A 15,058-nucleotide genomic window follows, 5' to 3' on the forward strand; every position below is an offset into this window, starting at 1 on the left:
AACCTCAGGAGGCTGAAGAAATATGGCTTGGTCCCTAAAACCCTCACAAACTTTTACAGATGCACAATTGAGCATTCTGTCGGGCTGTATCATTACCTGGTACGGCAACTAAACCACTCGCAACCGCAGGGCTCTCCAGAGGGTGGTGTGGTCTGCCCAACGCATCACCGGGGGCAGACAACCTGCACTCCAGGACACCTACAGCACCCACTGGAAGGCCAAAAGATCAGCAAGGACATCAACCGCCACATCCTGTTCACCCCACTATCATCCAGAAGGCGAGGTCAGTACAGGTGCATCAAAGCTGGGACAAGAGACTGAAAAACAGCTTCTGTCTCAAAGCCATAAGACTGTCAAATATCCATCAATAGCCAGCTTCCACCTGGTTTTGCAACCCTGCAACTTATAGGCTACTGCCCTATGAACAGTTGAAGTCTGAAGCTTACATACACTTAGGTTGGAGTCATTGAAACTAGTTTTCCAACCACTCCACAAATTTCTTGTTAATAAACTATAGTTTTGGCAAGCCGGTGAGGACATCTACTTTGTGCATGACACAAGTCATTTAAAAAATATTTTTTTTACAGATTATTTCACTTCTAATTCACTGTATCACAATTTCAGTGGGTCAGAAGTTTACATACACTAAGTTGAGTGTGCCTTTTATAAACAGCTTGGAAAATTACAGAAAATTATGTCATGGCTTTAGAAGCTTCTGATAGGCTAAATGAGTCAATTGGAGGTGTACCTGTGGATGTATTTCACGGCCTACCTTCAAATTTAGTGCGTCTTTGCTTGACATCATGGGAAAATCAAAAGAAATTAGCCAAGACCTCAGAAAAACAAGTGTAGACCTCCACGAGTCTGGTTCATGCTTGAGAGCAATTTCCAAACACCTGAAGGTACCATGTTCATCTGTATAAACAATAGTACGCAAGTATAAACACCATGGGACCACGCGCTTTGGTGCGAAAAGTGCAAATGAATCCCAGAACAACAGCAAAGGACCTTGTGAAGATGCTGGAGGATACAGGTACAAAAGTATCTATATCCACAGTAAAACGAGTCCTATATCAACATAACCTGAAAGGCTCAGCAAGGAAGAAGCCACTGCTCTAAAACCACCATTTAAAAAATCCAGACTGCGGTTTGCAACTGCGTATGGGGACAAGGATTGTACTTTTTGGAGAAATGTCCTCTGATCTGATGAAACAAAAACAGAACTGTTTGGCCATAATGACCATTGTTATCTTTGGAGGAAAAAGGGGGAGGCTTGCAAGCCAAAGCTGAAGCACACCATCCCAACCGTGAAGCATGGGGGTGGCAACATCATGTTGTGGGGTTGCTTTGCTGCAGGAGGGACTGATGCACTTCACAAAATAGATAGAATCATGAGGATGGAAAAGTATGGATATATTGAAGCAACATCTCAAGACATCAGTCAGGAAGTTAAAGCTTGGTCGCAAATGGGTCTTCCAAATGGACAATGACCCCAAGCATACTTCCAAAGTTGTGGCAAAATGGCTTAAGGACAACAAATTTAAGGTATTGGAGTGGCCATCACAAAGCCCTGACCTCAATCCTGTAGAACATTTTTGGACAGAACTGAAAAAGTGTATGCGAGCAAGGAGGCCTACAAACCTGACTCAGTTACACCAGCTAAGGCCGTGGGAATGGGCCAAAATTCACCCAAATTATTTTGGGAAGCTTGTGGAAGGCTACCTGAAACGTTTGACCCAAGATAAACAATTTAAAGGCAATGCTACCAAATACTAATTGAGTGTATGTAAACTTCTGATCAACTGGGAATGTGATGAAAGAAATTAAAGCTGAAATGAATCATTCTCTCTACTATTATTCTGACATTTCACATTCTTAAAATAAAGTGGTGTATTTAACTGACCTAAGACAGGGAATTTTTACTAGGATTAAATGTCAGAAATTGTGAAAAACTAAGTTTTTAAATGTATTTGGCTAAGGTTTATGCAACTGTATATGGAATCACTAGTCCCTTTAATAATGTTTACATACTGCTTCACTTATCTCACAGTAGAATAGAATACAGTATATACATATATTTTAGTCAATGCCACTCTGCTCAATGTCAATCTAATATTTATGTATTTCTTAATTCCATTATTTTACCTTTTAGATTTGTGTGTATTGTTGTGAATGGGGCGACAGTGGTAGTCTAGTGGTTAGAGCGTTGGACTAGTGACCGGAAGGTTGAAATCCCCGAGCTGACAAGGTACAAATCTGTGGTTCTGCCCCTGAACAGGCAAACCCACTGTCATTGAAAATAAGAATTTGTTCTTAACTGACTTGCCTAGTTACCCAGCTGTCAGGGCAGATGAATTCCTTCACTTTGTGCGGTGGACTTGGAAACCGGAGGAGTTTTTTGCTGTCTCCTAGCAACACCAAACAAGAAAACAAAAGAGAGAAGTTGAGAGAGAGAGAACATTAGAGTTGAGTGGTCGTAAAGGACACCAGTGTGTGTGGGGGTGGAACAGGTGTTGGATACCTGGGCACAGGTAAGGCAATTCTGTTGTTTATATCATCATATAGTTTTTTAAGACAGACAGTTCATGACTTTAGATTATATAACTTAAAGAAATGCTTATGGTATTCAGTGGCAATTGGGATATGGTGCCATTTTATGTATTAGTTTAAATTAGTGAAATATATTAAAGGCAAGTCTGACCAAATTCACATAGAAATGTGCGTTATAGATCTGTCATTCTCATTGAAAGCAAGTCTAAGACGCGGGAGATCTGTTCTGTGTGTGAATTTTAAAAAATGCCTCTTTTAGACTGTCTGTCAGAATGATCAGTTGATAGTTTTCCTAATTTAATGTGAAGAAGAAAGAAAAAAAAATTGAATTTTAGCAACCAGGAAATGGCAGAGCAATTTCTGCATAATGTGTCTTTTTAAGTTTAAAGGTTTAAATGTTTCTAAATATATTTATATTTCATGCTTCAAAGAACAAGCAATTATAATAAAAGCAATGTTCAAAGTCCAAATAACAGAGACACAGTTAGTTACAATATTATTCTCCTCTACACTTGTCCACAGATTAAATAATGATATGCCTTCTAGCAAACGCTATTGTCCAAAGTGACCTACAGTCACGAGTGTATATATTTTATAAACTGGAGGTGCCGGGGAATCAAACCCACTATCCTAGCATTGCATGCGCTATGCTCTACCAACAGAACTACAGATGTAGGAACTTCATTTGAGCCAGTTTGCTACAGCAGGAAAATTATCCTGCATCAACAGGAAATGTGGAATATAATTAATGGACGTTTTCGTAGGGGTTGATACATTGTTTTTGTTAGGGCAAATCAAGTCTGACATTTGAAAGTGGAAAATACAAACTTTAGATGTTTTTTTAAACCTTTGAATACACTACTAAGTTAGCATTTCCTGCCATGCAGGAACATTTTCTGCAACAAAAATAATCAAATTACGATCCTACATGAGAGAGAGAATCACTCACACAACATGATGTTGCAGCAACAGTACCTTCTCATCTATAATGTAGGGCGGTAATGTAAGGAGAACCCTGTGATGGCAAGAGAGGGACTCCCACTGTCATAGGCCGACTGCCACATAGGCAACCTGACTGACAGACACCCACCCTTAGCAAACATGGGTGTCTCATAGTCACCTGATATAACCCGAGATAGTCTCTACTCATCTACTTGTCTGCTGATTTACATCAAGTTTGATTCAAATGAGTTTTTAATTATTGCTTCATTTACCATTTTAGAATTGAATGAGGATAGATTGTAGTAGGATTTCTCATTTAGTTCCTCTACCATAACATCTGATGAGTGTTGTATTACCCAGACAGGATTTCTATACCTACACCGTGTTTTACCCAAGAAGAAGAAATATAATTGTAATATTTTATAACAAGTCTATAAAGTGATATCATTTATTCCTACGTAGCATCAGTAGCGGTGTGTGGGTAAATTCACTGGGGAAGCTAACAAAAAACAGCCTCCACTATTCCAGCACCACTTCAACATCATCAAATCACCTCTGCTTAGTCTAATACACTAACAACTAAAATACATCAAAAACAATTTAGTCCAGTCAACGTAAACTAAATATGATGTGGCTGTCCGTGGTTCTGATTTGTGTGTGTGTGTGTAAGTAGAAAAAAATCATGTTGAATCACCCTACTTGCAGAGAAACACCAATGCCATCCTCCCCTTCTTTCATGTTGTCTAAATGGTCTATGACTCTGTCATACAGTACAGCCTTACATTTTTTATTTATTGTTGTCCAAAACTACATGGCTAAAATGCTCGCTCGCTAGCCTAACTTCCTTTCATGGGCAACAATGCACCAGGACAGCTAGTTAACATTAGCTTGCTCGCTAGCCTAACTTCCTTTCATGGGCAACAATGCACCAGGACAGCTAGTTAACATTAGCTTGCTCGCTAGCCTAACTTCCTTTCATGGACAACAATGCACCAGGACAGCTAGTTAACATACTACATTGAACTTCCATCCTCTCAGGGGCACAATGTATGAATGGAGAATTAAGTAAAAGAGTTGAGCGCACTCAGTTCAGCTCAACGCTGATTGGTTATTATTTGTTTGGTTATCAAGAGGACAAATACTCGCTGGCACATGGTCACATGGTCATTGTCATTCCAAATATGGTAGCCTACCCACCCCCAAAAAAAGTCCTTCACTATTACTCACACGTGGGGCTCCCGAGTGGCGCAGAGGTCTAAGACACTGAATCTCACTGCAGTCCCTGGTTCAAATCCAGGCTGTATCACATCCGGCTGTGATTGGGAGTCCCATAGGGCGGCGTACAATTGGTCCAGCGTCTTCCGGGTTTGGCCGGGGTAGTTGTGACTGTTCCCCAGTAGGCCGTCATGGTAAATAAGAATTTGTTCTTAACTGAATTGCCTGGTAAAATGAAGAAAAAACCTATGTCATACTTGTTTGGACCAGACGCATAGAGAGACAGAGGGCCACTGTTACGTTCGCTCGGAAGCTTTCTCAATGACACATTCAGCCTCTTGCGAATTGAAGGAAAATGATGAAGAGACGAAAGATAAAGATTTTTTTTTGTCCATTTTTTGGGGGAAGCCTGGCAACCCTTTGCATCCATAAATACACACCACTGTGTATATTTATGCATTCTGTTATCTCCTCGTCACATGACTGTTCCCAGGGGCAGTGTTCTGTTATCTCCTCCTCACATGACTGTTCCCAGGGGCATCGTTCTGTTATCTCCTCGTCACATGGCTATTCCCAGGGGCATCGTTCTGTTATCTCCTCGTCACATCGCTTTTCCCAGGGGCATCGTTCTGTTATCTCCTCGTCACATGGCTGTTCCCAGGGGCATCGTTCTGTTATCTCAAAATCACATGGCTGTTCCCAGGGTTATCGTTCTGTTATCTCAAAATCACATGGCTGTTCCCAGGGTTATCGTTCTGTTATCTCCTCGTTACATGGCTGTTCCGAGGGGTATCGTTCTGTTATCTCCTAATCACATGGCTGTTCCCAGGGGCATCGTTCTGTTATCTCCTAATCACATGGCTGTTCCCATGGGTATCGTTCTGTTATCTCCTTGTCACATGGCTGTTCCCAGGGGCATCGTTCTGTTATCTCCTTGTCACATGGCTGTTCCCAGGGGCATCGTTCTGTTATCTCCTTGTCACATGGCTGTTCCCAGGGTCATCGTTCTGTTATCTCCTTGTCACATGGCTGTTCCCAGGGCCATCGTTCTGTTATCTCCTTGTCACATGGCTGTTCCCAGGGGCATCATTATTGTCATAATTCAGCAGGCAGGCAGATTGGAAGAACAAACATCTTTCTTTCACTGTTTCTCATAGTCAGTTTGTTCTAGTTCATGAATAAAATATCAAAGCCAGCTTCACCTCCCTCTCTGGGCTGACTAGCTTCACCTCCCTCTCTGGGCTGACTAGCCTCACCTCCCTCTCTGGGCTGACTAGCCTCACCTCCCTCTCTGGGCTGACTAGCCTCACCTCCCTCTCTGGGCTGACTAGCCTCACCTCCCCTCTGGGCTGACTAGCTTCACCTCCCTCTCTGGGCTGACTAGCCTCACCTCCCTCTCTGGGCTGACTAGCTTCACCTCTCTCTCTGGGCTGACTAGCTTCACCTCCCCTCTGGGCTGACTAGCCTCACCTCCCTCTCTGGGCTGACTAGCCTCACCTCCCCTCTGGGCTGACTAGCCTCACCTCCCCTCTGGGCTGACTAGCCTCACCTCCCTCTCTGGGCTTACTAGCCTCACCTCCCCTCTGGGCTGACTAGCCTCACCTCCCCTCTGGGCTGACTAGCTTCACCTCCCTCTCTGGACTGACTAGCCTCACCTCCCTCTCTAGGCTGACTAGCTTCACCTCCCTCTCTGGGATGACTAGCTTCACCTCCCTCTCTGGGCTGACTAGCTTTCACCTCCCTCTCTGGGCTGACTAGCTTCACCTCCCTCTCTGGGCTGACTAGCTTCACCTCCCTCTCTGGGCTGACTATCTTCACCTCCCCTCTGGGCTGACTAGCCTCACCTCCCTCTCTGGGATGACTAGCTTCACCTCCCTCTCTGGGCTGACTAGCTTCACCTCCCTCTCTAGGCTGACTAGCTTCACCTCCCTCTCTAGGCTGACTAGCTTCACCTCCCTCTCTGGGATGACTAGCTTCACCTCCCTCTCTGGGCTGACTAGCTTCACCTCCCCTCTGGGCTGACTAGCCTCACCTCCCTCTCTGGGATGACTAGCTTCACCTCCCTCTCTGGGCTGACTAGCTTCACCTCCCTCTCTTTTATCTAGAGGATTGTGATTCTCTGTCTCCATTTGAAATGCTAATAGATTTCTCAATGCCAATGCACTCTCTCTCTCGTACTCCCTCCCTCTTTCTCTTATCCTCTTTCGTTCTCCTTCCTTCCTCCCTCTCTTTCTCTTCCTCTCGTTCTGCACCCTCCCTCTCTTTCTTTTCCTCTCTCTCAACTCCCTCCCTCTCTTTTTTCCCCTCTCTCATTCTCCTCCCTCCCTCTCTTTCTCTTCCCCTCCCTCTCATTCTCCTCCCTCCCTCTCTTTCTCTTCCCCTCTCTCTCGTTCTCCTCCCTCCCTCTCTTTCTCTTCCCCTCTCTCTCGTTCTCCTCCCTCCCTCTCTTTCTTTTCCCCTCTCTCTCGTTCTCCTCCCTCCCTCTCTTTCTTTTCCCCTCTCTCTCGTTCTCCTCCCTCCCTCTCTTTCTCTTCCCCTCCCTCTCATTCTCCTCCCTCCCTCTCTTTCTCCTCCCCTCCCTCTCATTCTCCTCCCTCCCTCTCTTTCTTTTCCCCTCGCAGGCTACTGTCTCTTTCAACAGCGACTGTATATCATCTTTCCACAGGCATACAGTCCTGTTGGCAGTGTGGCAACAGGCGTAACTGCATGCAGGGGGTAAATTGTCTTGGTGGAATTTCTTCCATGGAACAATACTAATTGGCTTATATACACTGAACAAAAATATAAACGCAACGCGAAATGATTTTACTGTCAGGATGAACAGTAAGTCAGTACATAAGGGCCCTAATCTATGGATTTCACATGATTGGGAATACAGATATGTATCTGTACATCACAGATCAGAACCAGTCAGTGTCTGTTGTGAACTTCATTTGCGTCATACGGTGTGACGCATCTCCTTCGCATAGAGTTGATCAGGCTGTTTGTGGCCTGTGGAATGTTGTCCCCACTCCTCTTCAATGGCCGTGTGGAGTTGCCGGACATTGTCTGGAACTGTCCTACACAGAGATCCAGAGCACCCCAAACATGCTCAATGGGTGAATGCACAGTTTGTGCAGAAATTATTTTCTTGTGCAAACCCACAGTTTCATCAGCTGTCCGGGTGGCTGGTCTCAGAAGATCCGCCAGGTGATGAAGCCGGATGTGAAGGTCTTGAGCGTGGTCTGTGGTTGTGAGACCGGTTGGACGTACTGACAATTCTCGAAAACGACGTTGGAGGCAGCTTATGGTAGAGAAATTAACATTATATTCTCTGGCAACCGGTCTGATGGACATTCCTGCAGTCAGCATGCCAATTGCACACTCAATACTTGAGACATCTGTGGCATTGTGTTGTGTGACAAAACTGCACATTTTAGAGTGGCCTTTTATTGTCCTCAGCACAAGGTGCACCTGTGTAATGATCATGCAGTTTAATCAGCTTCTTGATATGCCACACCTGTCAGGTGGATGGATTATCTTGGCAAAAGGAGAAATGCTTACTAACAGGGATGTAGAGAGAAATACGCTTTTTGTGTGTAAGGAAAATGTCTGGGATGTTTTATTCCAGCTAATGAAACATGGGACCAACACTTTACATGTTGCGTTTATATTTGTGTATAACCCTAACCCATCACCCCTACACCCTAACCCTAACCCCTAACCCTAAGCACAGATATTGCTGTTCTGTTGATATGGTGTTGTTTGATAACAGTAAGGAAAGCCCAGCAGGTTTGAGAATATCTCTTTTCTGTGTGTCTGGGAGAACAGTGTATTGAAGAGTCTGCCTGCGGTAGAGAGATCAGCATATGGCGCCTGTCACAATGAGTCTGTCAGCTATACAAGAACAGGATGCTGCAGGTCTTTAACAACACACACACACACATTACATGCTGAATCCAAAATGTATGCGACAGCCATAGTCAGACTTCTTAAAAATGGCACCGATTTCCCAGAACACAGATCATGGGTCAATACTGTACGAGGTCAGATTATTTTTGCAGTAATTAGTTGAATGACATAGGTCATATGCATTCAAAACATTTTAACTGATTTCTCTTCTTCTTCTTCTCTCAGGGTAAAGGAGTGACTTCATTTCAAGGCCGAGATCTGGTTGCAGGAAGTCCTGCTCATACCGTGACTCTGACACCCTAGCCTCCACCCCTTGGTCTGCCGTTATGTTCCCCATCCATCCCCACAGCCCCAGGCCCTTGGGTCAGTCTGACACAGAGACCCCAGAGGAAGACCACCTCTCCCCCTCCCTCCCGCCCTGCTGGGCCACCCAGGCCTTGCGTGACCTGGCCCGGGGGGAGACAGAGCTTCGACGGCTGCTGGAGCGCCAGGTGGCTGAGACAGAGGGAGTGAGCAGGGGGCTGGAGCGTGCCATACTAGGGGCGAGACGGGAGGAGCGGCGTCTGCTGGAGAGAGTGGAGCAGGACCACCGGGACACCCAACGGAGGCTGGAGCAGCTGCAGAGGGAAAATGCTGCGGCCGCCCGAGTTAGTCAGGCCCTGCTGGACCAGAGGCTCCGTAAGGTCACCCAGCTGCGGGAGCTGATCCAGAGGAGTGGTCAGGGCCAGACAGGGCCCGATCAGAACCTCTTGATCAGAGGGGTCGCCGACCTCCTCCAGCCCTGGGAGATCTCCCTCTCCCTGAAGAAGGTGAGCTTCAGACCCAGCTCCCAGCCCAATGTTGTGACCTTCGGGAAGATCAGATTCCAGGAGCACAACCTCTGTCTTAATGTGGGGGGTTGTGGGCCAGAGGGACAGTTTTGTGCCCTCCACTCTGGGGAGCACTGTGGGAATGCCCAGCATGGGGGTGCAGGGGAAGTGAGAAGTACCCCCGATGGAGGGACTGGGCCGGGGCAGGATGTGACCTCACCGACAGGCAGTGGGATCCTGAGGATTGTCAGGAAGATCCGCCTCTCTGCCAGGAGTGACGAGGAGTCAGGAGAAGAGAAGAAGTCATCCCCAAAAAGGAGACGCTGGCCTCCTAAGAGGGAGCCCTCTGACAGGGAGTCATCCCAGGATGAGGAGACAGAGTCCCCTATATCTCAACCACGAGAAGAGGACCTCTTACTGGCCACCTCCGCGTCGCTTAGCAATGGAGACTCTGAAGAGGACTTAAGGCACAGGACGAACAATTTTGGCAGCCGGCTGGGTTATGGGGTCATGAGCAAGAGGAAGCAAAGCACCCTGGTCCGTGAGCCCTGCTCCCCACCAGAGGGGGGCAGACTGGAGCACAGCAGCCTCAGTCCCTGCTGGAGCCTGGACAGTCAGGATGGAGGAGACAGCAGAGGCAGAGTGAGACAGTGTGAGTTCCCCAGGGAACTGCCGTCTCCTAGCTACAGAACAATGGGCTCTCCCTCTCCTAAGGTCAGTCCTAGGGAGCCACTGACCAGCTATAGCTGCATGGACCTCACCTCCAGAGAGTGCCCTCACTTGTGCCTCAGCGTGTCCTCTGATGACCACCAAATGGGCCCCACAGGGGACTCTGGCCATCCTCTTTCCCCAGCCGACAGCCTGGATTCCTGTTACACCTTCATCGTCAGCTCCCCCCGGGACCACAGCCTTAGAGGCTCCCTGAACCATGACCCCCGCCTGTCCAAGTCAGCGGCAGACTTGTCACGCAAGACCCGCCCACTGATCAACTGTGGGAGGGGGGAGCATGTGGGGGCCTGGAGGGTGAACAGGAGCAGCCTGACCTCCACCACCACCTCCATCCCCCCGACACTAAGCCGAGGACACACCGTCTCTGAGGGTCTACAGAGCCCCACCGGGCGCAGAGACTCTGGGGTGTGGGGCCCAGTAGCCAAGAGGCAGAGTGGGATTATAGGGAGTACCAGCCGGGTGAGCAGGTGTCTCTCCATGTCGGTCATAGACTCTGCCTCTCAGGAGCAGCAGGGGAGAGGCTGGGGGGAGAGAGGAGAGCCTGCTCTGACGGAGATGGAAGAGGAAGGAGACCATCTCCAGCCCCAGCTTGGGTGTCTGATCCGTCAGTTTGGAAAACAAGGCTCCGGCCGTGCCGACCTCACCCTACCCAGCGGGGTCCACTCCACGCCCCAGGGGCAGCTTTTCGTGGTGGACTGTGGGAACGCCCGCGTCCAGGTGACCGACCCACGAGGGAACGTCCTCCAGCAGGTGACCTCCACGACCTCCGAGGGCTCCGTTCGACGCTGCCGGAACTACTTTGACATCGCCGTCAACGCCAAGGGCCTGATCGCTCTGAGCTGTGCAGCGGAGCGCGCCCTCCTGGTGTTCAACCGCCACGGCCGTCTGCTCCAGACCTTCGGCGGGATGGGGATGGGCGCCGCCAAGGACGAGCTGGAGGCCCCCCGGGGCGTGACGGTGACCCGGCTGGATGAGTTCCTCGTGGCGGACATCCGGAAAGGCACCCTGACCACCCTCAAGCTGGACCCCAAGACGGGCTCTCGGCTGGAGCGCACAGTGGTGACTGGATTCCACAGGCCCTACCTGGTGGCTGCCTGCCTGAGCTCTGGCCTGGTGGCTGTGTCAGAGAGGGGTAACGAGACGGGCCGGGAGCCCTGCGTCAAGGTGCTGGAGCCGGGCTGGAACACGGTGAGGGTCCTGGGGGTGTGTGCCGGGATGGGGCCCGTCCTGACCAGCCCCTGGGGAATCTGCATAGACAGGGATGGAGACGTGGTGGTGGTGGACTGGGGCAGGCAACACAGGGTGGTGATGTACCCAGCCCAGGGGGTAGGCAGGCCTATAATCACCCAGGGGCTGAGCAGCCCACGAGGTCTGGCCCTGCTTCCTGAGGGGCATCTAGTGGTGTCAGACAGCATGCACCACTGTATCAAGATCTACCAGTACAAGTGATGTCACCAGAACACTGTGCAGCAATAACACTCCCACAGAATTATGAGAAGGAGACTTTGTGTTTCTTTGTTATATTCCGAGACTTGTCTTTTCACCTAAACAAATGTGAACTGTTTTTGAAGTAACAAAGTGTGGAGTGTTATTTCCTGCAGATAGCCGGTTCTCTGTCTAGAACGTTATACAACGTTCTACAACGTTCTACAACGTTCTACAACGTTCTCTGTCTGTAGCCCTTTAGGGATAATCTACATGATTGAATCATGACCTGTAGATGTCAGCATTGAGAAAATCAAAAAATCGAATGTATGAAGTCTTTCCTTAGAATCAAACAGTTTTTGGTCAAAAGTTTACAGTTGTCAGTAGTTCCCTGTAATCAGAGTAAACACAAACATGCTGTACACTGTTCCCAAGGGCGCTGTAATCAGAGTAAACACAAACATTCTGTACACTGATGTCATCAGCGTCACTGTCATGTGATTACTCATAAATGCTTACCATTCCTTACATTCACATGTTGTAAAGTTAAGATGCCTCTTACACTATTTCCCTGTTCAATGTGATTTTGCTGTTTGCTGTGTAAAATATAAATGTTCTTGAGTTTTCTGGAATCTGGGGAACAGTTCTATAAATGTTCCACACTGTCGTGTCATTGTTTTCTGACGGCGTGACAATCCTGTAGGCTGGAGACTGTATACCTCCCTTCCCACTCAGCTTCAATCACAGCTCGTCTTTCTCTCACAGCAAAACAAAACCAAACAGCACATGCATATTCTCCATTCTAGGATGGATTTACTGTGACAAATAACTCTAACTTCCAACAATGACTGTTCTGTCCAACTCCTCTCCTCACTCGTGTGTGTGCGTGTGTGTGTGTGTGTGTGTGTGTGTGTGTGTGTGTGTTTCTGAATGTCTACGATATGAAAGATGTCTCACAGAGGAAGCCGCTGCATCTAACGATTAACCTCCAAAGTGTGAAAATGCTCATGTGTTCATCCAGAATAAACATCAGAGGCATCATGACACATCAAGAAGTGTGTGTTATTTTTTTTGTGTTCGCTTTTTTTTTTTTGTAGTTAGTCTCGGGGCTTATCTTCTTTTTTAAACTTAATTACTTGTTTTCCTCCCTGGCTTTCTCTGAACAGCACATTATCTGCATATTTAATCAATACAACTTTAGCTTTTCATGGTTTTTTTTGGCAGTGTTTGCATTGCGCACAGATCAACTCCACACTTCCACCCTAAATGATTGATTTTACTGTGTAGGCTTAATGGAATCCCTACAGACTCGTCTGACCCGACAGATATAAAAATTGACCCAATTCCAGCCTCCAAACATCAGAAGACAACTTTCTGAGCAGCTGAAGATCGAAACATTTGGACCGTGAGAAGAGCAAGGTGAGAGAGTGTGAGAAAATCCTGTTAACATCATATGTTTTAGAGCTGGGACACACAGCCAGGGTGAAGAACGAGATGCAAACCAGTTCCACCTGTCCTCCACCTCCACCTCTGCTGGAGATGTAAAATGCAAAGTGATGTGATTGCAAAAGTCATATTTAAACGTCACGTTTATTGCCTGGCTTGAATGTAAAAGTGCCGTGAGGGTAGTAGTACTGCTGCTCTACACCCACCGTGGACAATAATTGTCTGTCTGCAGGGGGTAAATGGGATTTTTCAGTCTGTGGATCTTCCTGGAAGTGCTGTTTTTTCTCCAGAGGCATGGCTCAGTTGGCAACTCCAGGATAGAGGGTTCAATTCCCTGGGCCATCCATACGTAAATTGTATACGAAATATAAATGTATGTACAAAATAACTTTGTATCCAAGTCTGCTAAATAGCTTTTAATATTATTATTATAATTATAATAGAATCATCCCTGAGACAGAAACCCACTCCCTCTCTCATAAATACCCAACACAGCAGCTTGTGGGTCCCATGGGATCCATTAGAATTGATGCCCTACTATATATTGAAATGGTGTTTGTTTCCCACTCTCTGGGATGAAAAAAGAGAGGGGTATTGAGTGATACATTATGAGTAGTGTTGTTTGCTTCCTTTTACTCACAGTGGGAATAGGAGTTTGTGTGTCCTCGTGTGTTTGGTAATGGAGAGATGTTGCACCTCTCCTGCTAATGCATTGTGTTACTAAGGATTTACTAAGGATTTAACCTTTCACCGTTTTGGTGAAAAATCTAAATGTTGCAAAGAGAATATCTCAGACTGACCAATAAAACTGGCCAATTAAAAAAAAAAAAAGATTAAGATGTGTAAAAGAACACAGACACTGGACAGAGGAACTCTGCCTAGAAGGCCAGCATCCCAGAGTCGCCTCTTCACTGTTGACGTTGAGACTGGACAGAGGAACTCTGCCTAGAAGTCCGGCATCCAGGAGTCGCCTCTTCACTGTTGACGTTGAGACGGGTGTTTTGCTGGTACGATTAAATTAAGCTGCCAGTTAAGGACTTGTGAGGCATCTGTTTCTCAAACTAGACATTCTAATGTACTTGTCCTCTTGCTCAGTTGTGCACCGGGGCCTCCCACTCCTCTTTCTATTCTGGTTAGAGCCAGGATGCGCTGTTCTGTGAAGGGAGTAGTACACATTGTTGAAAAATATCTTCAGTTTCTTGGCAATTTCTCGCACTGGGATAGCTTTCATTTCTCAGAACAAGAATAGACTGAGTTTCAGAAGAATGTTCTATGTTTCTAGCCATTTTGAGCCTGTAAATATTCCATTAAAAATCAGCCGTTTCCAGCTACAATAGTCATTTACAACATTAACAATGTCTACACTGTATTTCCAATCAATTTGATGTTATTTTAATGGACAAAAAAATGTAGCTTTTCTTTCAAAAACAAGGACATTTCTAAGTGACCCCAAAGTTTTGAAGGGTAATGTATATTGCCCTAAGAGTTGAGCAGAGTTGGTAGAATCTTATTCAAAATAATTCATAGCTGTAATGGCTGTCAAAGGTGCATCCACCAAGTATTAACTCTGGGGTGTGAAGACAGACGCAATCAAGACATCATTTGTTTTTTTCAAATTGTTTTATTACATTGTATTTATTAAATGTTCTTTGTAGTTTTTCTTCTTCTTTCTCTGTGAAAATGTGTAGATTCTACCAACTCTGCTCAACTCTTAGGGCAATATACATTACCCTTCAAAACTTTGGGGTCACTTAGAAATGTCCTTGTTTTTGAAAGAAAAGCTACATTTTTTTGTCCATTAAAATAACATCAAATTGATTGGAAATACAGTGTAGACATCTCTTTTTCGATTTGAATTTTAAAGGCAGCAAAATGTGACAAACTGTGTGAAAGGGGTGTGTAGACTTTAACTAGGCACTGTTTGTGTGTGCTGTTTTGTAATTCAGCAATATATCCGGGTAAGTAGCTTTGTGAGTATGTGCTTTAATAAAAACCATGTGTGTGTATTGACAGAGCTTCCAGTATGTACGTGGGTGGCAGTGGGTAGGTTG

The 15,058-nt window shown here is 46.4% G+C and overlaps 1 protein-coding gene across 1 annotated transcript; it reads left to right on the plus strand.

Annotated features, from left to right (window-relative positions):
* Window positions 1-2,400: 2,400 nt before the first annotated feature.
* Window positions 2,401-12,602, plus strand: LOC116357721 (uncharacterized). The gene is made up of 2 exons (XM_031805914.1): window positions 2,401-2,531; window positions 8,824-12,602. The coding sequence occupies exon 2, from the start codon at window positions 8,925-8,927 to the stop codon at window positions 11,583-11,585; it is 2,661 nt and encodes an 886-aa protein (XP_031661774.1). The 5' UTR covers window positions 2,401-2,531; window positions 8,824-8,924; the 3' UTR covers window positions 11,586-12,602.
* Window positions 12,603-15,058: the final 2,456 nt, after the last annotated feature.

The sequence above is a fragment of the Oncorhynchus kisutch genome, linkage group LG26 (assembly GCF_002021735.2).
Source record: "Oncorhynchus kisutch isolate 150728-3 linkage group LG26, Okis_V2, whole genome shotgun sequence".
NCBI lineage: Eukaryota > Metazoa > Chordata > Actinopteri > Salmoniformes > Salmonidae > Oncorhynchus > Oncorhynchus kisutch.